General features: G+C 40.0%; 4 protein-coding genes across 10 annotated transcripts in view; 1 reads left to right on the top strand and 3 right to left on the bottom strand.

The window, feature by feature from the left end:
- LOC125845036 (E3 ubiquitin-protein ligase BRE1-like 1) overlaps positions 1-25736 on the top strand; it is a 187823-nt gene that overhangs the window by 9548 nt on the left and 152539 nt on the right. The window lies entirely within an intron of this gene.
- LOC125845042 (dephospho-CoA kinase-like) overlaps positions 1-25736 on the bottom strand; it is a 98118-nt gene that overhangs the window by 55257 nt on the left and 17125 nt on the right. The gene's annotated exons all lie outside the window — the stretch shown is intronic.
- LOC125845943 (dephospho-CoA kinase-like) lies at positions 378-779 on the bottom strand. Its single transcript, XM_049525426.1, has one exon. The coding sequence runs from the start codon at positions 777-779 to the stop codon at positions 378-380; it is 402 nt and encodes a 133-aa protein (XP_049381383.1).
- LOC125845942 (uncharacterized) lies at positions 19638-24344 on the bottom strand. The gene is made up of 2 exons (XM_049525425.1): positions 23157-24344; positions 19638-19745 (listed from the first exon to the last, which is right to left on the bottom strand). The coding sequence occupies exons 1-2, from the start codon at positions 24342-24344 to the stop codon at positions 19638-19640; spliced, it is 1296 nt and encodes a 431-aa protein (XP_049381382.1).

Raw genomic sequence — 25736 nt, 5'->3', positions numbered from 1 at the left:
GGATTGCAAGTAACTTCATAAATAAAATTGAGATAGTGGAGTTTGAAAGGTTCTATGTGGTTCCTTGGTTTGTCTTCTATTACATACAAAAGGTTATATTTGATATGTGTTGTGTGTCATGGCCTAGTGTGTTTTTGAATTAATTGTGATTTTGTGTTAGGCTCGTACTTCAGTTTGTTTTAATTGCTTCTTGACTAATGATATTACGTTCAGCTGGATGTTTTGGAACTTGGGACATGTCTTTTGTCTTCCTAACCCTCTGTTATAGCTGTGTTATTACATACACAGCTCTTTTTCTAATAAGCAGTACACACAAGTAGTGCTCGATTAGGGTGTCTTCTGCCATGCAGAATTGTGTTAGATCAAAATATATCAGTTCATGAACTTTTCTTGAAAATAGCAACACTGACAAAAGTGGAAAACAATGCTAGAAAAGCTTCATTTCTTGAGAGCAGAAACTCAGTCCAGGTCAAGCGTTTGGTAATCTGAGTTAACACTTTCTGAAATTGCTCATGCAGAGCTTCCAATGAGCAGGTGTTATCAATCACAATATCTGCCTTTGACCTCTTGAGATCCAGGGACATCTGCGCATTTATCCTGCTTTTGGCCTCCTCCTCCATAGATCCATCTCTAGTCATGAGCCGCTGCAGCTGTGTCTCAGGGTCAACCCAAATGACAACAATGGGTTTAGTACATTTATCTACCTTGGCATCAAACAAAAGAGGAACATCGACAACAATTATGGAGCAGCCCTTTATCCACAGCTTCAAAACTTTCATTAACATACCATGTGAAATAAATGGTGCTAGCAACCTACATAGACCGCACCAATTCAACTGTTAGGCAATCTAATAAAACTAGGACAAAATATTATTTAGAGTAAAGCAAGAAATAGAAAATTTCTATAAACCAATAAATCTTATAGCAAGACAGATTTTACCAATCACATTTGACTTCCATATTTTGTTGTTCAACACAGTTTTGTGCCAATAGACCATACACAGGCTTGGTTATTCATGAAGAAACTTTGCCAAAATCTCATAGGAGCGGCCCACTCCACTTCTCATATAGGTGAATTCCATCAAGTGTATACTACTTTAAATACACCATCCTTAAGGACTGTAAATATTAAGGGGTCATTTGGTAGAGTGTGTTAGGTAAAATAATGCATGCATTAACATTGTGTATTACTAGTACCTTGTTCGGTACTCTTTTCCAACCTATGTATAACTAACGCTTGCATTAGTTATACACTCTATTGTGTATTAAGATGTGCATTACTAATATCATGAATTTCTAAGTATTAGTAATGCAATGGTTTTAATGCATGAATTAGCATGGTTAAAGACCCAATTGCCCCTCAAAACCTTTTTTTTTCCATCTTTTCTACCATAATTGTAGGGGTAGCTTCGTAAATAAATTTTTTTATGCAATGCATGCTATTTTTAATGCACCAAACCAAACAATGCATAATAATAATCTATGTATAATTAATGCAAACATAACTAATACAAGCATTACTAATGCAATCATTACTAATACACTCTATTTAGCATTGCTTTTTATACACTCTACCAAACGACCCCTAAGAGTTAATAACTCATCCTTGCAATTAGTAGTAGTTCAAACACTCACTTTTAGTGCGCAATGTCAATATTAACTTGTTATTACCCATATGAACATACTTCATGGGATCTCCAAACACATAGGTTGGGTTATCATATTTATTGAGAATCATATCGGCCTTACCCCAATAACATTTGATGTTTGAAGAGTTAATTTTCTTCCCACGGATTTAGTCAGGGATTGGCCAAATTCACTTTTGACTTCACATACTCAATGGAAATTTATTTGCAACTAATATGTTTTGTACCAGGAGGTAGATCAGTCAAAACCCATGTTTTACTTCTCTTGATAAAACCAATTTCTATTTTATTGTTTCGTTCCAATATTCAACATCAGAAGAATATATAGCTTCAAAATAATTTGATGGTTCATTATGGACAAGAAGAGTTTGAAAATCATTTCCACAAGAAAAATATTCTTTTCTAAGCCTTTGCTCTTCTTAGTTTCTCATTAGAGGTAATCCCTAATATTTGGAGGTGACATTTGGTTTTTAATGACATTTTATCCAGAGTGCATTCTGCAAAAGATTCAATGCAGATAATAGAACTATCCTTTCTTATGCAGATGTAGTTCTTTTAGCACATTCCTTTTAAGGCAATTACTAGAGCACTTTAACTTAAACAGAATATAGTCCGGCAATAAACAGCAATCCTGCAATTATCTTCACATGCCTTAATGATTGGAAATAGCTTCAACCACAAGGCGTTTGTAGGCCTTCATTTCTCTCAGAGTTACTAATCCGCCAATACCAAAGAGATGATTACTTTTTACAGACCAAAGTCAAACAAATGCCATTTATAAAAGCTTTTTTAATCATTTAATTCCAATATATTTTATATGTAAAGGTTTGATTTTGTTTTGATCAAGTAAGGCTTTCATTGATAATAACAAAGCCAACTTAGCCATATATAAGAGATATACCAAATATCAACTTGTAAAAGTTTGATATACCTAGAGTTTACTTGTAGTTTGTATTTCTCTGAGTTCATCCCTAAAATCACTACAAAAGTTGGTTGATGAGGATTCTCAAGTTCAAGGCATGAAAACAAGATGTCTCATTATTTTTTTGGGAAGAAAAACCAAGTTCAAAAGGAAGCTCCAAAATCTCCACGATGAAAGCAAACCAGAATCAGCTATAGGATGAAGTTTCCAGATACAGAGTTATTTGCGTCTCTTTCCTATTGACGTTATTCTGGCGAAAATGAGAAAAACTAAGAGGAAGTACTATATTTCTGCTTCTCTTGATTTGACAAGAAGTATCCAATTGAAATAGAAAATACAAGATTAATGAGCTGCCAATCTATGCCTTTTTTTAACCTTTTGACATCACTTTATATCAGAGTAACAGCTGAGCATGAAAAATTAAATAGCAATAAACCAGGAGTACTTGAGCAGTAGAATTTCACTAAGTAACTATGNTAATGCATGAATTAGCATGGTTAAAGACCCAATTGCCCCTCAAAACCTTTTTTTTTCCATCTTTTCTACCATAATTGTAGGGGTAGCTTCGTAAATAAATTTTTTTATGCAATGCATGCTATTTTTAATGCACCAAACCAAACAATGCATAATAATAATCTATGTATAATTAATGCAAACATAACTAATACAAGCATTACTAATGCAATCATTACTAATACACTCTATTTAGCATTGCTTTTTATACACTCTACCAAACGACCTCTAAGAGTTAATAACTCATCCTTGCAATTAGTAGTAGTTCAAACACTCACTTTTAGTGCGCAATGTCAATATTAACTTGTTATTACCCATATGAACATACTTCATGGGATCTCCAAACACATAGGTTGGGTTATCATATTTATTGAGAATCATATCGGCCTTACCCCAATAACATTTGATGTTTGAAGAGTTAATTTTCTTCCCACGGATTTAGTCAGGGATTGGCCAAATTCACTTTTGACTTCACATACTCAATGGAAATTTATTTGCAACTAATATGTTTTGTACCAGGAGGTAGATCAGTCAAAACCCATGTTTTACTTCTCTTGATAAAACCAATTTCTATTTTATTGTTTCGTTCCAATATTCAACATCAGAAGAATATATAGCTTCAAAATAATTTGATGGTTCATTATGGACAAGAAGAGTTTGAAAATCATTTCCACAAGAAAAATATTCTTTTCTAAGCCTTTGCTCTTCTTAGTTTCTCATTAGAGGTAATCCCTAATATTTGGAGGTGACATTTGGTTTTTAATGACATTTTATCCAGAGTGCATTCTGCAAAAGATTCAATGCAGATAATAGAACTATCCTTTCTTATGCAGATGTAGTTCTTTTAGCACATTCCTTTTAAGGCAATTACTAGAGCACTTTAACTTAAACAGAATATAGTCCGGCAATAAACAGCAATCCTGCAATTATCTTCACATGCCTTAATGATTGGAAATAGCTTCAACCACAAGGCGTTTGTAGGCCTTCATTTCTCTCAGAGTTACTAATCCGCCAATACCAAAGAGATGATTACTTTTTACAGACCAAAGTCAAACAAATGCCATTTATAAAAGCTTTTTTAATCATTTAATTCCANGAACAACTAAGGCTGCTCAAAGTCAGTTGCTTCCTCTGCCTTACTTTTCCATTGGTAAAAGACCTTCTTGATTCGGGGATATCTTCAATATCAATTTCAAACTGAACAATAAGTTGCAGGTTCATTACCAACAAAAAAATTAAACACATTACTTCTGTTGGCACCCTAAATTTATCAAGTAGTATAAAATTACAGATCCCTAGTGAGGTAGAAACATTTTCAAGATAAAAGAGACAAACATTGAAAATGAAATTTAAATTGGTGGAGAGCACCAAACAAAATGCAACGTCCCGCACTGTCGTGCTAAGGTTTGAATCATTCGACGTATGTGATTTGACCTGACCCGGAAAATTTTGGTGGTTCTTTGGTGTTTATAGGACTTATTTATGATTGGTGAAGTGTTATGTAAGTTCAGAGTCAATTAAAGATTGAAAAGATCAAGTTTGAAGGTGTTGAGCTATGTATGGTGTGAAGTACAATCGTACATTGCATGTACAGGCTGTACCTTGCATTGTGGTGAAGCTATGATTTAGCAAGGGAGGAGCCATGTACATACCGTACATGGAGAGTATGAGCCGTACCTTGGTCGTAGGTGGAAGGTACGAACTGTATGTTGAATTCTCATGCAAGATCTAATTTTAAACGAGTGTATCTCCCAAATTAAGAAGAATTAGAGGATGTGCTACCTACCAAATTAAAGCTCCTTGAGTCTAGATTCTAGAAAATCACATTGTTCGTCAATTCGAGTTAGGAGCAAAAAGTTATGCACGTTTTAGAAAAGGCTAAGGAGTCAAAATCGTGCCCACGTTTCACTTTCGTGGAGATGTTTTTGAGGAGAGATGAACCTGATTTTTTTCTAAGGTTCTGTCCAGGTCCACGAAACTGAAACGCCTAGACGAAATGGTCCACGAAACTGAGAATTTTCCTTTCAAAGGCTGGACGGGATTCATTTCTTCATTTCCTCCAAGTCTGGAAATTTTTCTAGAGAGAGGGAGCTCTACCAAGGCTTCAAGAACACACTCCAAAGTGAGTTTTAATTGTGTTTTTGAGTTGATCATTAGTCCCTTGTACTCTTATTAACAAGATTAAACCATGGGAATTGATAGATTCTTGCTTAAGTCTTCATCTTGACCAAGAAACCCTAAAATCCAAAATTCAAGATTTGGATACCAAAAGGTAAGATCTTCATCCTACACTCAAGTGTGGTTATACAACAACATACCCAGTGAAATCCCACAAGTAAGGTCTGGTGAGGATAGAGTGTATGCAGACCTTACCATCTGGTGGAGGTAGACTGGTAGAGAGGTTGTTTCCGAAAGACTCTCAGCTCAAGTGCAGCTCTTTAGGTATATATAATGGATGGAAAACTAATTTGAATAGATTAATAGTGTAGTTCAGCTGAAGAAATTCATTGTTACTTTCACAAGATGTCTGCATTAAGGAAAAGTCTGAGAGAGCTTCCTTTAGTCTGCTCATGAACGAGAATTGGTTGTATAAGTTCATAAGACAGGGTTTTAACATCACAATATGCAAGCAACAATTCCTCCATTCAATGTATGTTGCAGCCCTGGAATTGTTTTTAAACTTGCTTGAAACATATTAACAAAGTCGTTCACTATCGGTTACTTTGATTTAGTGCATATTTATTAGTAGTTACTTAACTAAATCATCAAATCTTGAAAAGGTTATTTGGTTACTTTTAGTTGTAGAGTTTGGTGAATATAAGTTGATCATAAGTCCCTTGGGAACGATAACTCGTTTCTTAAATAATCTGTACTACTTGTGCGACCACGTACACTTGCATGTATACTTGGGGAGCAACAAGTTTTTGGCACCGTTGCCGGGGACTTAGAAATTAATTTATATTCAATCTTTTTAAGTCTACAATTAGATTATTTAGATATTAATTACTTGATCTTAGCTTGTTTATTGTAGGCACTTGATTTAGGTCTGGCTCGGAAATGAGATCTTGTCGAACCTTACAACGAACCCGAAATAGCTTTACGCCAACGTAGGAAAATGGTGAATCAAGGAAGACGAGGAGAATTGGGGTTAGGTCTTCCGGGAAACATTGATGATGATAATCAAGACAACTTGAATAACCCTGAAAATGCGAATAACCTGGAAAACCCGAATAACCAAGGAATTCTGATTAACCAAAGGGTTCCACCTATTATACTGCAAGACATGTACGTGATGTGGCAGTCCCACTCACAACCAATTTAGCATCTAGTATTAGGAAACCTCCACCGAGGGGTAGATTTGAACTAAAACAGAGCATGGTACAGATCCTCCAAACTAATAGGCAATTCACTGGTCTCCCCATGAGGATCCTCAAATCCATCTTAGGACTTTCATAGAAGTTACTAATACATACATCCCAATTGGAGTTTCATCAGACTATGTAAGGTTGACTTTGTTCCCATACTCATTGTTAGGAGCTGCAAGACGTTGGTTAGACTCTGAGCCACCAAACTCCATCACTACTTGGGATGATTTAGCTAAGAAGTTCCTGAGTCAATTTTTCCCATCCAAGAAAACCGCGAAGCTGAGGGGTGAGATAATAAACTTTGTTCAAAATCAAGGGGAGGACATAGACCAAGCATAGGCACGTTTCACACCACATGCAAACCAATAAGGTACTTGCTCACACTTTCTTTGAATGTTTAGACTATAATGCTCGTTCTCTTCTTAACAGAGCAGCAGGTGGACAAGCCTTATCCATAACGAGTGAAGAGTTCTTCGCCGTACTCGATAAACTTTCTGAAGGGAACCAAGGGTATGAGGGGGAAATGTCTAGACCCCCAACCCAAAAGGCTGCAGGGATCTTAGATGTAGACCAAGCTACTGCCATAAATGCCAAATTAGATGCAATGCAACATAGCATGACCTTACATTTTAAACAAATGGCTCTAAATCAGGCACCGATAAATGTGGTACAACAGGCAGCAAATTGGTGTGAGGTATGTGGTAGTGGAACTTATGAAACCACGCAACGTGAGGCAAACCTTGATTCCGTAAACTATATAGGTAATGTGCAAATGGGTAGAGTGCAACAAAATTATGGTAATACTTACAACCCTAGTTGGAAGAACCATCTTAACTTCTCATGGGGTGGTAACCAAAACCAAAATCAGGCGCAGAGGGCAAACCAATACCGTTCTCAAGGGGCTGGGCAACAATACTACAATCCTAACCAAGGCTTAGATCCTAGTGCACCAAAAGGGGGGATGACCAATGAAGAGCTACTACAAAAGCTCATGACTAAATTAGGGACCAAATTAAATGCTAGAATAGACAAGCAGGATGAGAACATCATAAACATCCAAATGTCCCAAATGAGTTTGGAGAAACAAGTTGCGCAAGTAGCTAATTCTTTGAATTTGCGCCCCCAAGGTGGGCTGCCCGGTGATACTGAGCCCAACCCAAAGCAACTACATGCGGTAAGTACTAGAAGCGGGATGCAATTAGAGGAACTAGCTTCAAAAAAGAGAGACACTGAGGTTAGCACCAAAGATAAGAAGGGAAGAGGTAGTAAAAAGCTCCAATGTTGAGGCACATGTTCCTCAAAAGAAGTTACCACCTCCGTTTCCACAAAGGTTTAAAAAGCAGAATGAAGATGAATGCTTCAGTAAGTTTCTTTCTCTCCTTAAACAGGTTCACATTAATCTACCTCTAGTTGACATTTTGCAGGGAATCCCGAAGTATGCTAAGTATGTGAAGGATATTGTGGCGAACAAAAAGCGGCTCACAGAGTATGAAACTGTAGCACTTACTGAGGAGTGCAACTCCAGGATTCAAAACAAACTGCCCAAGAAGTTGAAAGATTCGGGGAGTTTCACTGTGCAAATTACAATTGGGCAAAGTGTCCATGCCCGCGGATTGTGTGATTTAGGGGCAAGTATAAATCTGATGCCTTTGTCATTGTATCTAAAGCTTGGGTTGGGTAGTCCAAAAAGAACCACAGTTATTCTCCAACTCGCTGATAGATCTATTGCTAGGACAGAGGGGGTGGTAGAAGATGTGTTAGTACAAGTAGGTTCATTAATTTTTCTGGTAGATTTTGTGGTATTAGACTTTGAACACAATTCTGAAGTTCCATTCATCTTGGGACGACCTTTCTTTGCTACGGGTAGGGCATTGATTGATGTAGCAACTGGTCAACTAACTATGAGGGTACATGATAAGGTTGAGGTATTTGATGTTTACCGTGCTTTAAAATTGCCTTCTATTTATGAAGAATTGTCTGCTATTACTGTGGTTGATTGCATAGGAATTGTATTTGAAGACCCGTTAGAAAGAGTGTTAGTGGGTCAAGAGTTAGAGGGAGATACTGAAGCTCAAGAGACTACATCATGCTTAAATCTAGCAGTAGTAGAAACTCGTAGGACTCAAGTGGAGTCCTTAGATCGCGAGTTAGGTCCCTCGCCAAAACCATCAATTGAAGAAGCTCCTAAGTTGGAGCTAAAAGCCTTGCCAGATCACCTAAGGTATGCTTATTTGGGTACTAATGAAACCTTGCCTGTTATACTTTTTGCAGAATTGTCTGATTTAAAGGTTGAGGCGGCACTGAGAATCTTAAAGCGGAGGAAGAAAGCAATTGGATGGCAGATGGCTGATATTCATGGGATTAGTCCGGCGTTAAGTATGTACAGAATTTACATGGAAGATGATCACAAACCAAGTGCACAACATCAACGTCGTCTAAATCTTTTGATGAAAGAAGAGGTAAGAAAGGAAGTGATAAAGTGGTTAGATGCTGGGATTGTTTACCCAATCTCTGATAGTAAGTGGGTAAGTTCGGTGCAATGTGTTCCCAAGAAGGGGGTATGACTGTGGTAAGGAACGAAAATAATGAGCTAATTCCTACTAGAACAGTGACTGGGTGGCGAATTTGTATGGATTACCGGAAACTTAATGATGCTACCCGGAAAGATCACTACCCTGTTCCCTTTATTGATCAAATACTTGACAAGTTAGCAGGGCAGGAGTACTATTGTTTCCTAGATGGCTATTCAGGTTACAACCAGATCTTCATTGCACTCGAGGATCAGGAAAAGACCACATTCACTTGTCCGTATGGTACATATGCTTTCAAACGCATGCCATTCGGACTTTGCAATGCACCGGTGACTTTTCAAAGGTGTATGATGGCCATTTTTCATTTTTCATGATATGGTGGAAGACTTTGTAGAAGTGTTCATGGACGATTTCTCCGTCTTTGGGAAGTCTTTCACTTCCCCAAAACAACTCTCACTCTTCCATATCTCCCATAAATAGTCATCTCTCTTCACTTCAACTTCACCCATTCTCCATATTATTTTTTCTCACTTCCCCCCCTCCCCTCTAACAAACCCGACCCCCCTCTAATTTCTCTAATTTTTTTCCTTTCTTTCTAGTTTTCTCTTCTTAACAGGGTTCAATGGCACCTAAGGCGAAGAATGTGGCGGGGTCTAAGCGGAGTAGAAAGGGTGAAGCATCCGGGTCCGAAAATAGAGAACCTGGCCGCAAATTCAGTAAAAAGGCGGTGCAACGGTATAGGTTGACTTGGTTTGACTGCCAGTGGGAAGCAAAATATATGGGGGACGAATACGTCGATTCGGTAAGGTTACAGTCTCAATTTCAAGATATATATAGGACTGTGGTTGAGTTGGGACTACAATTTATTTTTTACCATTCGGTGACGGTAATTTGTCGTTAGGTCGTGAGTTTTATGAAAACTGGCTCACGGAAACTAAGTACAAAAATATGCCTATAAGAGGCAGGGATGTGAAGTTTTTGGCTAGGATATTGAATAAGCTGCTGGGCACCCCTAACTGTGATGCCGATGACTTTAATAGGTTGAAAGAGAAACCCCCGTATAGAGATATTCGATACACATTGTGTGGGGTAGAGTCGACAGCTAGATGGGAGCGTAGTAAGGATACTGGGAGGCATTCCACCATCCACTTTGCTAATTTCAATCTAATTGCTAGGGTGTGGCTGAAAATAGTGTGTAGTGTCTTGCTTCCCGCGAAACATTTAACTGAGGTGACACGGGATAGAGTGGTGTTGGTCTATATGTTGATGAAGGGAATGCCTATTAATGTTGGGGCTATCCTGAGGCAAAATATGATGAAGCTTAGGAACAATTTACGTTGGCAGTTTTGTTATGGGGGGTTGATATCCTGTTTCTTGAGGACCAAGGGTATAGAGGAGGAGGCTTGTGACTTGACTATTGCTTATCACCCGGATCTGACGGGTAAAGTGGTTGATGTGACCCACACTAAGGCACTAGATACATCCCATGGACATGTTTTGTCTGCCCAAGAGAGGCAATCTCGTGACTGTCATGGCGAGAATGTTTGGGATGGCGGAATTACAGCTGCGAATAGGTGGCCGTCCAGTTACAGATGCGGAGATGGCGACCATAGCGGACCGCTACCCATTGACCGAGAGTGCAACATTCTTATGCAGGACTGGTGTCACGGGCCTATTTTTCGAAGGCTCATGGGACAGCGAAGGAAGGCGTGCACAGCTCTTCGTAAGCTCAGTCCTCACCCAAACAAGCACTCAAACGTGCAGTCGCAATCTGTCTAAACAGTCCACACCAAACAACCAACAAGGAACAAATTGAAGGAAACAAGCTTTGGGAGGCAAGTGCCAATTTTCTTGATATTTTCTCTAAGTGTTCTACATACAAGGGAAACACTACCATATATGTCTAAATGCTGAAAAGAAAAGCTAAAACGTGGGGACAAGTTCCCTAAAAATAATGGACTACAAGTATGGCTTTGCAAGTCAAAGGTATGGTGGAAAGATGGTGGAGTGTTCCTTAATTTAAGGAAGTCTTGTCCCTTTGTCTGGGGCCCCTTTGTGGCTGGAAAGTCTTGGCAGCCACCTGCTTCTCCAACGTCCCCAATTCACTTCCGCAAGCGGGAAAATAATTGATACGCTGCCAGAGACTCGCTGAAGCGCACCCTGAACTCACGTCGCCCCCGGAACTGCTGAAATTTAACATAACTCCTTGCGGGGCGGTACACGCTCCCCCACCTGAGTTGGCGACGACCCCGGCGCCACATACCTGCAAATAAGAATGGACCTTGTCGCGAAATTGCCACAAGTCCTCGTACTTCTCCCATGTTGCCTCCTCCGGTGCAGTCCCTTTCCAGTGTACTAGGAACTGCGAGCTCGAATTGTTCCAGCCCTTGCCGCGAACCAGCTGATGATCAATAATAGCCTCGATCTGTTTGTCCACGACTGGTGGAGTGATGAATATTTGAGCTCTACCGGCCTGTCCCCTACCCTCGTCTTCCATGTCTTCGAAATACGGTTTTAATTGGCTCGCGTGGAAGACTGGATGTATCTTCAAGTGGTGGGGCATATCAACCCGATACGAAATTTTGCCAGCCTTGGCAGTAATCTCGAATGGGCCTTCATAGCGGCGAATCAGACTTTGACTCACCCCACGCAGCGACTTGAATTGTCTAGGGTTCAGTTTCACCATAACTCGATCCCCAATTCGATAGTCGACTGGTCTTCGCTTTCGATCAGCGAACTTCTTCATCTTCCGGGCTGCCTTATCAAGATAAGACCGTGCAAGGTCGACCTGTTCTTCCCATGCTTTTTCCATGTGATAGGCACCTGGGCTCTTCAAACCGGCATCGACGGGTAATGACTGTGGCGTGTTGGGCTGCTGCCCGGTAGCCAATTCAAACGGACTCCTCCCCGTCGCTTCGCTTCGCTGCAAATTATAGGAGAACTGGGCAGTGTCCAACAACTTTGCCCAGTCCTTCTGATTGGCACTGACATAATGCCGCAAATAGCACTCCAAGAGTGCGTTGATCCGCTCCGTTTGTCCATCCGTTTGGGGATGAAAACTGGTCGAAAAGTGCAATTCTGACCCAAGCAAGCTGAATAATTCTCTCCAAAATGCACCGGTGAATCGAGGATCTCGATCACTAATAATGTGCTTGGGAATGCCCCAATGTTTTACAACATCATGCAAGAATATACGGGCTGCCTCCTTGGCTTTGCAGCTGGCAGTCGTGGCAGTGAAGGTTGCGTATTTTGAGAAGCGATCAACAACGACCATGATGGTCCCGAACCCCTCTGAATTCGGCAAGCAAGTGATAAGTCCATGGTGACGCTGTCCCATGGCTTCTCAGCAATGGGCAGTGGCTCAAGTAGCCCACCCGGCGCCTTCGTTTCAACCTTGTCTTGTTGACAAATGAGGCAGGTACGTACATAGACTTCAATGTCGTCCCGCATTCGAGGCCAATAATAAGAAGCCTCTAGTAGTGCTAACGTCCTCTTCTGTCCCGGATGACCAGCCCACAATGTATCGTGACCCTCCTTGATCAAAGTACGCCGAAGACTAGCCCATTTCGGAACGTATACACGTCTGCCTGTGGTGTACAAAATGCCATCCTCCTCCCAAAACTTCTTCGTCTTGCCTTGTTGGGCCAAAACGAGAAGTTGTTTCGCTATTGGATCATGCTGCATGCCCTCTTTAATATCATCAAGAACGCTGCTGCATGTCGAACTGATAATTGTAGCAAGGGCAGCCTTGCGACTCAGTGCATCGGCTACAACGTTTGCCTTCCCCGGCTTGTACTCAAACGTAAAATTGAATTCAGCCAAGAAATCTTGCCAACGGGCCTGCTTGGCCGTCAGTTTCTTTTGGGACTGAAAGTAGGTTGTCGCGACGTTGTCCGTCTTAACAACAAAATGAGCACCCAATACATAATGACGCCAAGTCCTTNAGTACGCCGAAGACTAGCCCACTTCGGTACGTACACGCGTCTGCCCGTAGTGTACAGCAATCCATCTTCCTCCCAGAATTTCTTTGTCTTGCCTTGTTGGGCCAAAACGAGAAGTTGCTTTGCCACGGGATCGTGTTGCATGCCTTCTCTAATATCATCAGTAACGCTGCTGCCAGTTGAGCTAATAATCGCAGCAAGGGCAGCCTTGCGACTCAGAGCGTCGGCTACAACATTTGCCTTCCCCGGCTTGTACTCAAACGTGAAATTGAATTCAGCCAAGAAGTCTTGCCAACGTGCCTGCTTGGCAGTCAGCTTCTTTTGGGACTGAAAGTAGGTTGTCGCGACGTTGTCCGTCTTAACAATAAAGTGAGCACCCAATACATAGTGACGCCAAGTCCGTAAACAATGGACCACAGCCGTCATCTCCCTTTCATGGGCAGAATAGCGTCACTCCGCATCATTCAACTTCCTACTCTCAAACGCTATCGGGTGGCCCTCTTGCATTAGGACACCACCAATAGCAAAGTCAGACGCGTCGGTGTGAATTTCAAACGCCTTGGTGAAATCTGGTAGCGCCAAAACAGGCTCCTCAATAATGGCAGCCTTGAGCTTTTCGAAGGCATCCCGACATAGGTCTGTCCACTCCCACTCACGACTCTTTTTCAGCAAGTCGGTTAGTGGAGTAGCAATGGCCGAATAGCCGAATATGAAGCGCCGATAGTAATTGGCGAGGCCAAGGAAGGACCGCAATTATGGTACCTTCGTTGGGGCCTCCCAATCTCGAATTGCCTCAACCTTGTCACTGTCCATCCTTATTTCTTCGTGGCTGATCGTGTGCCCGAGGAACTGGACAGTGGCCTGGGCGAAACTGCATTTTTCCCGCTTCACACACAAGTCCTTATCACGCAATACCTTGAACACTTTGCACAAGTGCTCAACATGCTCCTCTAAGCTGTTGCTATAAACGACAATGTCGTCCAAATAGATGACCACAAACTGATCCAAAAAGGGATGGAACAGCTTGTTCATCAATGTACAAAACGCGGCTGGAGCGTTTGTTAAGCCGAACGGCATAACCAGCCACTCGAAGGCACCATAACGAGTGACGCAAGTCGTTTTTGGCTCATCACCTTCAGCAATTCGGACCTGATAGTAACCCTTCCTCAAGTCCATCTTTGTGAACACCTTGGCCTACCCCAATCGATCAAATAAATCTGCTATCAGTGGAATGGGATACTTGTTTTTCACCGTGACCTTGTTGAGGGCCCGATAATCAATACACAAGCGTAACGTCCCTTCCCTCTTCTTTTGGAACAAAACAGGCGCACCAAATGGCGCCTTCGAAGGCCTGATATGTCCAGCTTCCAGCAACTCCTTGAGCTGCTTCCTCAATTCCTCCAACTCCGGGGGCGCCATACGATAAGGCGTCATGGCTGGTGGCTTTGCCCCGAGAATTAGTTCGATCTGATGATCAACTTCCCTTCGCGGTGGCAACCGTTGAGGAAGTTCTTCCGGCATCACGTCCCTATTATCAGCAAGGACCTGCTCGATACAGTGAGGCAAGGCTGCTGCCTCAATCGAGTCTTTGACGCCTCCAATAAGGGCAGCAAGGAAGGTTGGTTCCCCTCTCTTGAAGCCTTTAATAAGTTGCATGGCGGACAAGTGCGCTCCGTTTTGTGGCACCCGAATAAGGGGCACCACGCAGGAACCTCCGGTATCACTGATGTGTAATTGGCTGAGACGCGGCGAAATAAACGCGTTCACTTCATACCAAAAATCCAGCCCTAAGATGATGTCAAAAACATCCATAGGCGCGATGGTGAAATCAGTCAGTCCCTTCCAGCCTCCCAAATCGATGGGGACTTTGGGAGCGAATCCGTGCACAGTTGTGGGGAGGGCGTTGACGATTTTCAGCATTGTATCACTAGCAACATAATTCAAACAGAGGTCAGTGGCCCTTTCCTTCGTCACGAAATTGTGAGTTGCACCGGTGTCTACCATGATTCTAACGTCTTTGCCATTCAACTTGGCATTGACAAACAACGATTCGCGCGGCTTTATACTAGCCGGCTGAGCAGCTAACGCAGCAAGAGTTATATGATTAAACAAAGCCATATGATTAAACATCCCAACAGCAACATTCTTACTCTTTTCAGCCCCGCTAGCCTGTCCGCCTTGCTCGCTGGATGAACCTCCAGTTTGCGATGCAACCTGTTCTTGTTGTTTTTGAGCAGCAACTATTGCATTTAATTTACTTAAGGACGGGCAGTAACGGGCAGCATGAGTAGTTTCACCACAAATATAACAACCTTCACGATGTGGAGCACCTTTCTTGCGATCCTCGTAATTCTTGCGGAAATTAGAAGGTTGGTTACAATTGTTACCTCTAGTATCGCTGCCTCGGTTGGGGACTGATTTGCCCTTGTTCCTGCTGTTATTTCCCTTGGGAGGAACATTTTTGCTCCGATTGTCCCTCCCCTTTGCTGCATCTGCCCGAAAATCTGTGAGTGATTTTGCCACTACGATCGCTTCATCGACATCACGGACTTGTCGCCTTTGCAGTTCTTGTTTGGCCCAATTTTGGAGGCCATCCAAGAAGTAAAACAACAAGTCTTCACTGGTAAGGTTCGAAATTTGGAGAGTGAGTCTTGTGAACTCTTTCACGTAGTCACGAATGGAGGATGTTTGCTTCAATTCCCTCAGCTTCCGACGGGCTTCATGCACCACGTTTTAAGGGTAAAACTGTCGCTTCAATTCTCCTTTGAACTGCTCCCAGTCGTCAATGGTGCAAACCCCCCTCTCCATGTCCGACTTTTTCCTCCGCCACCACAGCATAGCGGTGTCGCTCAAATACATAGCTGTTGTCCGTATTTTGGCAGCCTCACTGGTCATACAAACATGCTCAAAATAAGCATCCATTTGCCACAAGAAGTTCTCAACGTCTTGGGCACTCCTTTCACCACGAAACTCCTTTGGCTTAGGAGCTTCAATACGAGTTTCACGTACAGTAACGGGGCCAGCAACTCCCGCTGTGGCAGTCTCATCAACCTGCCTCTTCAAAGTCTCAAACTCTCGGTGAAGAGAGGAGAGAGCTTCGGTGAGCTTGAGTTCGAGGTTGGTCAGTCCTTCCTTGTTAACCTCTTCAAGCTCCTCAAGGTTACTTTTCATCTCATCGAAACCTTCAAGAGCAATCGTCTCTAGAGAAGAGAAATTGTTTTCGATTACAACGAGTCGCCTGTTCAAGGCCGACAAACCAGCCTCAACTCCGAGAATCTTCTCGTCGAGTTGGCTGGTATCGGAAACTTCCCCCTCTTCCCCAAGGCTCCTGCCACAAACAGGAGGGTTGGAGGAGGATTCTCTTACCCTGCTCTTGTCACGTTTCCTGGCAGTGTCCCTGCGAGCCTCCTGCTCTCCTTCTTCGTTGCGTTGAGACTTCGACGTCATGCTTTAACCGTTGCTCTGATACCACTTGTCACGGGCCTATTTTTCGAAGGCTCGTGGGACAGCGAAGGAAGGCGTGCACAGCTCTTCGTAAGCTCAGTCCTCACCCAAACAAGCACTCAAACGTGCAGCAGCAAAACGTCTAAAAACAGTCCACAAAACAGCCAACAAGAAAGCAATAAAAAGGAAACAAGCTTTGGGAGGCAAGTGCCAATTTTCTTGATATTTTCTCTAAGTGTTCTACATACAAAGGAAACACTACCATATATGTCTAAAGCTGAAAAAGAAAAGCTAAAAACGTTGGGACAAATTCCCTAAAAATAATGGACTACAAGTATGGCTTTGTAAGTCAAAGGCAAGGTGGAGTGTTCCTTAAATTCAGGCAGCCTTGTCCCTCTGCTGGGCCCTCTGCTGGCTGAAAGTCATGGTCACAACCTGTTCCTCAAGGGTCTCCAAAGTATCTCCGAAAGACGGAATAAAATCTGTACGCCGTCCGAGACCCGACGATTCTGCCTCGCTCCTGAAAACGCTGGATTTTAATGTAACGCCTTTTGGGGCGGTACACTGGTCCTGCATTCTTAGAGCCTTTGGATGATGATGAGGCTACTGCTGATGAGGCTATGAACGATGATGAGGATGATGCTGTGGCTGAGGAGACGAATGCCTTAATGGTTTTTTATGGCGGTGACGATGAGGCCTAGAGGCCCGAGGGAGTATTCCTAACTCTATACTTTGCTTTAATTGTGCACTGAGGACAATGCTTATTTTTAAAGTGTGGGGTGGGTAATATGTCTCTGTTGTATATAGTTGTTTACTGCTTTATCGAGTCTAATGTTAGTTTTTAGTAAATTTGTAAATTTTTATTTTGGGTTCCTCAGCGTTTGTTTTCGGTACTTTTACTGAGGATTGTCCCTTTGAACCGACTAGGACTAGTTTATTGCTTTATTGAGTCTTAGAGTCGTCATAAGAGTGACAGTTCCCGATGATGGAGGGATGACGACCGTCTTAAGGGAAAATTAGTCACATAGAAGTGTAGGATTGAGATACCATCCTTTTTTGCTCAGGACAAACTACATCTATGAGGAAAATGATCAACATTCTTAGAGGGTACGAAAAGGTGTCGGGGCAAATAATCAAATTGGACAAGAGCATGACTAGAGTGTGTAATCAGGTAAAGAGGATAACAAGCATCAGGTAAGGATCTTTCCCATTCACATATTTGGGTTGTCCAATATTTTATGGAAGAAAGAATAAAGGTCATTTTGAGAACTTGTTGAAGAAAGTTACAAATAGAATGAACACTTGGCAAAATAAGCTCATGTCTTTTGGAGAAAGGTATATTCTAATTGCTCATGTTTTACAGTCAATACCAGTCTATTTGCTAGCTGCTATGAACCCTCCTAAAAGCATAATAGACCAGTTGCACAAGTTATTTGCAAAGTTCTTTTGGAGTAATTCAACAGGAGCTAGGAATACGCACTGGGTGGCATGGGATAAGATGTGTTATCCAAAAGTGGAGGGAGGAATAGGCTTCAGGTCATTACATGATGTCTCAAAAGCTTTTTTTGCAAAGCTTTGGTGGAACTTCAGAACTGATACATCATCTTTATGGGCATCATTCATGTGGAACAAGTATTGTAAGAAAATGCATCCTACAGTGACTAGAGGGCAAGGTGCTTCTCATGTTTGGAGAAAAATAATCACAATCAGAGAAGAGGTAGAACATAACATCTGGTGGCAAATAAAAGCAGGCAACTCAAGCTTTTGGTTTGATAATTGGACTAAACAAGGGGCACTATGGTATGTGGAGGATAACAATGCAGTGGAAGAGGAAATAGAGGTCAAATATTTCACTCATCAAGGGGCTTGGGATAGGGAGAAACTTCTTAATAAGATATCAGAAGAGATGACTGATTACATAATGGAGTCCATTAAGCCTCCATTGGAGGAATATATCAATGATGTAGCATGATGGATGGGGAGTACTCAAGGCATTTTCACAGTTAAATCAGCTTGGGAACTAATGAGACATAAACAGGAAAGAAGGACAGATTATCAACTGATATGGACTAAAGAGGTGCCTTTTAAGATGAATTTTTTCTTATGGAGACTCTGGAAAAGAAGAATTGCAACTGATGACAATCTGAAGAGGATGAAAATTCAGATAGTGTCTAGATGTTGGTGCTGTTCTGAAACAGAAGAAGAGACAATGACACATGTTTTTCTAACAGCCCCCATAGCCAATAGGCTATGGAGGCAGTTTTCTAATTTTACCGGTATACAAATGGAGAGCATGCACTTACAACAACTCATAATAAATTGGTGGAAGCATAGTGATAATGCCAAACTCAAGGTGGTGATGAGAGCAATGCCAACAATTATAATGTGGACACTATGGAAAAGGAGGAATAACTTGAAGCATGGAGGAACTACCACATATAATGAAATGGTGATGCAAGTGCAAGAAGAGGTGAGGAAACTCATAAAGTTGAAATATCCTTGGATACATATCAAAAAGGAAACATGGCCTCAAATCATCACAAAGCTGAAGGAGTATAAACCTAAAATACATCACCATTATGTTCAATGGAAGAAACCTGGAAGAAACAAAGTTAAATGCAACACAGATGGGGCAGCAAGAGGAAATCCAGGTGCTAGTTCTATAAGTTTTGTAGTGAGGGACAAGGAAGGAGACCTTATATATGCAAGGGCAAAAGGAATAGGAATAGCAACAAACATGGAAGCAGAGGCGCTTGCTCTACTAGAAGCAGTTTGGTACTGTCAAGAGAAGGATCTAAAAGAGCCCATAATCGAAACTGACTCTTTAGTTCTCAAAAAAATGGTGGATAATCAGTGGAAGATACCGTGGGAATTGGTAGAAAGAATAGAGGAGATTAGAAGGGTGATACGAAGTATAAATGCATCAATTACTCACATTTTCAGAGAAGGAAACTGCGTGGCAGATTCATTGGTTAATGAAGTAGTAGAGTCTCAAGAAACTAAGTGCTATTATCTATTTCAGGAGCTACCAAGCATAACAAGGAAACATCTAAACATGGATAAATCGCAGATACCAAACATAAGGATGAAAACTCGTAAAATCAGTACACAGTAATAGAGTAGAGACGGAGCAACTAGGCAATTACCTCAACAACAGTCATAACAACAATTCAACATTTATGCGAGAAATCAGAAGGTACAGTAATTTTATAGCAGAATACTTCACACATGTACAAAGTCATAGTAGAATTAGATGTCCTAGATAGTTTGGGTCATCAGAGAAGTTGGTCGGAGGTAATACCGGAAAAAATCGTCAAGCAAGCGGCGTCATATCCGGACAGAAATGAAGAACATCTGCGGTCACTTGGATTTCCAATAGCCACCTGAAAAGAAAAATGAATCAACAGCTCAAAGATTGAAGAAGACAGAGGAGACAGTAAGAGGCTTACCAAATTTTGAAGAGGCAGGTAAAGAGAGAAAGGGTTTGGGGATTTTTGGAAATAGACAAAGAGCAGCTAATTGTAGATTTGGAATTTGTCTCATTATTTTATTTGGATCGGTCCATTTATGGATGAGGTCATTTTTCATTTTAGCTTTTTGTATAGAGTGAGCTTTGGCTCTTATTTAATAAAATAAAGGGCAAATATGGAGCAACAAAGGGGGTATATATTCATGAAGTGTGTACAAGGAGGAAAGAAAAGTTATGATGGAGATTGTTGGCTAAGTAATAACATGTGCATTAGGGAGGTGTAGTCACTAAAATGGTTCCCAAATGTTCCCTCCCTTACCTTATGCCAACATTACAACCAAATGAAAGTCCTCTTGATTCCTTGAGAAATATTATGCGAAAGTAATAATACACTATTGGCAAGCTTATGGTATGTTGAGAAAAGTAAGAACTTCTTTTGTGAGGGTGAGTTGATTGTTTGAAAAATAGGCCTTATTGATATTGCAAATTGCTTGAGTAAATGGCTTTACTAAACAAGAACAAGTGAGGGCATTCATGGCATGTGTAAGATTATCTAATTGATGTGTGGTATGAGTTTGCATTAGCCCGAAAAAATAACAAAAGAGTCATTCGTTGAGCATGTGTGGTACTTGGTATAAATGTGTGAATTGTTGCATCCAATGTGAACTACAAGATCATGATTAAAAATGTTTGGTTAATTTTAAGGTGGGTTAATAAGTCCAAGGGTTCTGAAAAAAGAGTTGATAGTCTAGAGATTGTTTGAGGACAAACAAAATTATAAAGTGTGGCATGGTGATCTTAGGCATATTTATATGCCTAAGTTGTCAATATTTGCCCATGAATCTATTAGATTGAAGAATGATCTCTAGTCATTAGCTTAATTTTTGGTTTAACTTGGGATGATTGTGCACTTAAACACATGATTAGTTGTTTTAGGAACTCTCAAGGGAAGTGGATTCAACTTGAAGAAAAGAGATGAAAAAGAACATGAAAAGCAGTCAAGGATGAAGGCCCCAGGGCTAGGCGCACTGTTAGGCGCGAGGCGCCAAGGGCCAACATTCAGAGGCGCCTCTCAGGCGCGCTGACAGGCGCGACACGCCAACCTGTGAAGATCTGAAGTGCTTGCCTAGCGCTCTGCTAGGCGCGGCACGCCAAGGTGAGAAGTTCAGAGTGCCTCTTCAGGCGCAATGCTAGGCGCGACGGCTCACCCTGATGCCGACTTTTCCAAGTTTTAAACATTAAATATGAGTCCTAATTTGAGTAGGATTTGTTCCCAACTTTTTCTACTATTAAAAATAGGTCATTACGGCTCCATAATTAGGGGAACGTTTTTGTTTAGTGTGCAAGGGCAAGAATTCAAGTTTGTAATCCTTTAACTCTTCTATTTTTCCGAATTTTGTATGAACGTTTATCTACTATTGATTTCTAATAGAATAAGTAGCTAACCGCCCTAGTTATGGGGCTGTAGCTATGAATTATGTGTTGAATGTTTGAGGCTTTATGAATTGATTTCCGGTTGTCAATCCAAATTACTTCTATATTCTTGTTTTACTATTTTATGCTTGCGCACCATAAAATAAATCTAGTGTCTAATCTTAAAATCAAACGAGGAGGGATTAGATAGACCAGAGAATATAAAGAGCTCGGTCCACCCATTAGATTTAGGTGATTAGTGTTCAAGAGTGACACCCAGACGAACACCTTGCTTGGTTACGAAATAGGATGAAATATAAATGCTCGCCTGTTAGTTTATCTATCCCCGCTCAACGATGTAGTTAGATGGCTAACTGGGGTAGGCAGTGAAAGGTGAACCACCCGGACCATACTATCAACCCTATAAACATGTAATTTGACAAATGAAGTGAATTCTAAGCCAATAATATGATGCATGATATTCAATGTATGTTGCAACCTTGGAATTATTTTTAAACTTTCTTGAAACATATTAACAAAGTCGCTCACTATCAGTTACTTTGATTTAGTGCATATTTATTAGTAGATACTTAACTAAATCATCAAATCTTGAAAAGGTTATTTGGTTACTTTTAGTTGTAGAGTTTAGTGAATATAAGTTGATCATAAGTCCCTTGGGAACGATAACTCGTTTCTTAAATAATTTGTACTACTTGTGCGACCACGTACGTTTGCGTGTATACTGGGGAGCAACACCTCTCTCACTTTATACAAACACAAATGTATAAATTGCGTTTGTGTTTGTATAAAGTGAGAGAAAACTGTATATACAACTACAACTACATCTGTTTTTGTCCTATACACTTATAATTATATAAATATAGATCTTCACCTACTAGCTCTCTTTTGCCTTTCTCTCTTTCTTGCTTTATACAAACACAACTTATACAAATTACACATTGTAATTTGTGTTGTATAAAGAGAGAGAGAGAGAGAGAGATTTGATATACAAATGTTTTATTTCGTTTCAACTGTATACAAATTCAAATTTTATGCAGATATACAAACACAATCATTGATACATATATGCAAACTGATTTAGACAAATTTGATGCTCCATAGCAAACATAAAATTTTCTATGGAGCACAATTATGCAAACTATAGCTATAGCATACCAATATGATTTTTATGTTTGCTAAACCTAAAATTTACTCTTTATAAAATTAACGTTTTGTGAGTGATCAATTTATTAAGTTGACAATTGTTTACCCTCAAATAATTCAAGTGAGAAAATAATAAACATGAAAAAAATGTTCTTCTCCTAGCTAGTTAGAAAGCTAAAAAAAATAATATTGTCCGGGAATTACATGAAATAGAAAACCTCATTATAATTCAAGAGTATAATTGGAAGAAAGTTTTTAGGAGAATCTTAAACCAAACAGAAGATTAAGTGGGAGGCAATGAATCAAACAACTGATAAGAAATAACATTTGCATTACTAATTCTTTCCTAACTAATCAAACTGCTATTTGTCTGACCCACATAAAATCTGCTATTTGTCTGACCCACATAAAATCCGATCTCAGATAAACTATTTATTCACATATGGAGGCAAAGTTATATCATGACGTTCAATGAAGCAAATAATAGTTGCTACTTCTTCATATCATGCAGAGATAATAGTCATTCACAGAGGCGTATCCAGGATCTCAAGAACATGGGGGCACCATTATCTTCAAAATAGACAATTAATTCAATTATATAAATTTTACGGTGAGAACAAGTTGATGAGCAAGTAGGTAGTAGCAATCTTTATATAGTAATATATTAGCAAAAAACATCATTCACTTACAATTGTCCTCGACGAGTTTTCATATTTTGAAAATGGTCAATAATGGCATCATTACTTACATTTTTAAATATACTACGCTCTATATAGCAAACTAAACAACCATTCAAAAGATCTTCATCCATCCTATTACGCAAATCATTCTTTATGTACTTCATTAATGAGAATGCTCTTTCCACGCTTGCGGTAGCAACATGAATAATCAAAGTTAACTTCACAAGTAGATACACAAGTGACCAAGTTTGATGTAGTTTTGTCTCTATCATCACTTTTGCAAGATCCTTGATTCCCTTCAAGTTGAGAAACTTGCTATCACACTTTTGAGCATAGACAATAAAATCATCAAGTTGAAAATTGAGTTCCCGAAGCTCTTTATCACCAAACTCACTTGGGTAGTACTCGGCTAGTTTCATTATCCTATCCTTGTGAAAATTAGCAAATGAATCAACCGGACTCAAACTAGCCATACCGAGGAGCAAGTCACTAGTCACCACATCAAAACGATTATTGAGTTCTTGAAGTGCCAAATCAATGACGGCATAAAATACTTCCACACGAAAGTGATGCAAATATGAAATATTGGACCTCTTACGCTTCGACTTCCCATTAGAGTAGTTTTCATTCATTTTGGGAATTGAAATTCTATGTTTACCACAAAATAAGCTAACCTCATCCATCATAGAGTCCCATTCATCCTCTCTCATCATTTGCAATTGTTTCTTTGAAAGGTCAAGCAATCCCATAGCATTAACGATATCTTGATCTTTCTTTTGTAAAACTTTATTCAACTCATTCGTCAATAGCAACACCTTAAACATCAAGTGCAACATAAAGACAAATTCAAATTCATGAATCTTGCTCAAAAGATTTTTCGCTGCAAATCTATCAAAATGATATGGACAATCACGTTTCATATCCTTAAGCACATTAACAATTGAAGAAAAAAGAATTAGGAAATTGTCCAAGGTTTTAAAATGAGACCCCCAACGAGTATCACCCGGTCGTTGGAGGCCACGTTCTTGATTCAAACCTTGCCCTGTATGAACTTCTCCAAATTTAAGCAATTCTTCCAACTTATCTTCTTGATGTTGTCGAAGTGAATCTCTGCGTTTAAATGAAGCTCCAATAGTATTCAAAATATTAGTGAGAACATAAAAAAAATTATCCACATCCGAATTCTTTTTGGAAAGACCTACAAGTGCCAATTGCAATTGGTGAGCAAAACAGTGAATATAATATGCATATGACATATCTTGTAAAATCAAAGACTTGAGACCATTTATTTCCCCTTGCATATTACTAGCCCCATCATAACCTTGACCACGTATTTTGGATGTACATAATGAGTGATCCAAAAGCAAAGAATAAATTGTCTTTTTTAATGATTGAGAAGATGTATCATTTACGTGGACAATACCCAAGAATCGCTATATCACCATTCCCTTTTGTTGACATATCTCAAAATTAGAGCCATTTGCTCCTTATGAGAAACATCCTTTGATTCATCAGCTAATATTCCAAAATAATCACCGTCCAAGTCTTCAATGATAGCCTTAGTTGTTTCTTTAGCACAAGCCTCCACAATATCTTTTTGAATTGTCGGACAAATCATCATATCATTTTGTGGAGCATTACCTAATATTACTCTTCCCATATCAAAACTTCTATCCCCATACCATTTCAAAAGTTCAAGAAAAGCACCCTTATATTCGGAACCTTCACTTTCATCATGTCCACGAATGGAAATCCCGATGTCAAGAGAAATCTTGCTACATCAATTGAGGCATTTAAACGCATCCGATAATCACTTCTCGCCTTTTCACTTTGCTTGTCAAAAGAGGATTGGATCGATTGTCGTTGGTTTTTCAAATCCTGCATCCTATTGAAACATTTATGATGGATACTATTTACCTTACCAACATGTTTTTTGAATCTTTCTAAAGCTTTGTTCCAACACCTAAAACCATCTCTTGTAAATGAATCTCCGGCATTTCCACGACTTTCAAGTTCATTCTTGAACAAATAACAACACAAACAAAATGCCGCGTCTGCTTTAATGCTATATTCCAACCATTGAGATCTTCTCTTAAATCAAGTTGGTCGAAATTGACACATTTTTTCTCCAAACTTAGTTTTGGGGAAGATATGATCAACAGGCTGACATGGCTTTTTTTGAATGTAATACCTCCTTACCGCATCTCGAATATTAGGACCATAAGATGAAATAGGCATTCGATCTTTGGGATCTACTTCAAGAGATTTAAAATCAAGCATATTATCCATATTTGAAAGTGGAAAAGAATTTGTATGTCTTTGAACTTCCGGAGCAACTTGTGAACTCACAAATGGTTGATTAGAGCTAGAACTTGGTTGACCATCTTTTGGCTTTGGTAACTTGATGAGAAACTTATCCATTTGTGATTTGATGAATTGATTGTAAGAATTATTTTACCTACAAAATTAAATATTCACACTTCTATTCAATCTTATAAAAACAAAATAATTTTTAAAAAATATTAGCACAAATAACAAGTTTACTAATAAAAGAATCACAATTATTAGATAACTATTTAGAAATCAAGAAATTCTTATAAATTTAAATATTCAAGCAATCAAATAATGGAACCACTTCATAAATCAAG

This window comes from Solanum stenotomum, chromosome 11 (genome assembly GCF_019186545.1).
Source record: "Solanum stenotomum isolate F172 chromosome 11, ASM1918654v1, whole genome shotgun sequence".
NCBI classification, from domain to species: domain Eukaryota; kingdom Viridiplantae; phylum Streptophyta; class Magnoliopsida; order Solanales; family Solanaceae; genus Solanum; species Solanum stenotomum.
The sequence above is the reverse complement of the archived record's forward strand: the minus strand, read 5'-3'. Positions and strand labels throughout refer to the sequence as shown.

Coding starts and splice junctions, on each gene's coding strand:
- LOC125845943 (XM_049525426.1), bottom strand. CDS start 779: ATGAAAGTTTTGAAGCTGTGGATAAAGGGCTGCTCCATAATTGTTGTC.
- LOC125845942 (XM_049525425.1), bottom strand. CDS start 24,344: ATGTCATATGCATATTATATTCACTGTTTTGCTCACCAATTGCAATTG. Junction 19,746..23,156: donor AGCGTAGTATATTTAAAAAT/GTAAGTAATGAT, acceptor TTTTCTTTTCAG/GTGGCTATTGGAAATCCAAG.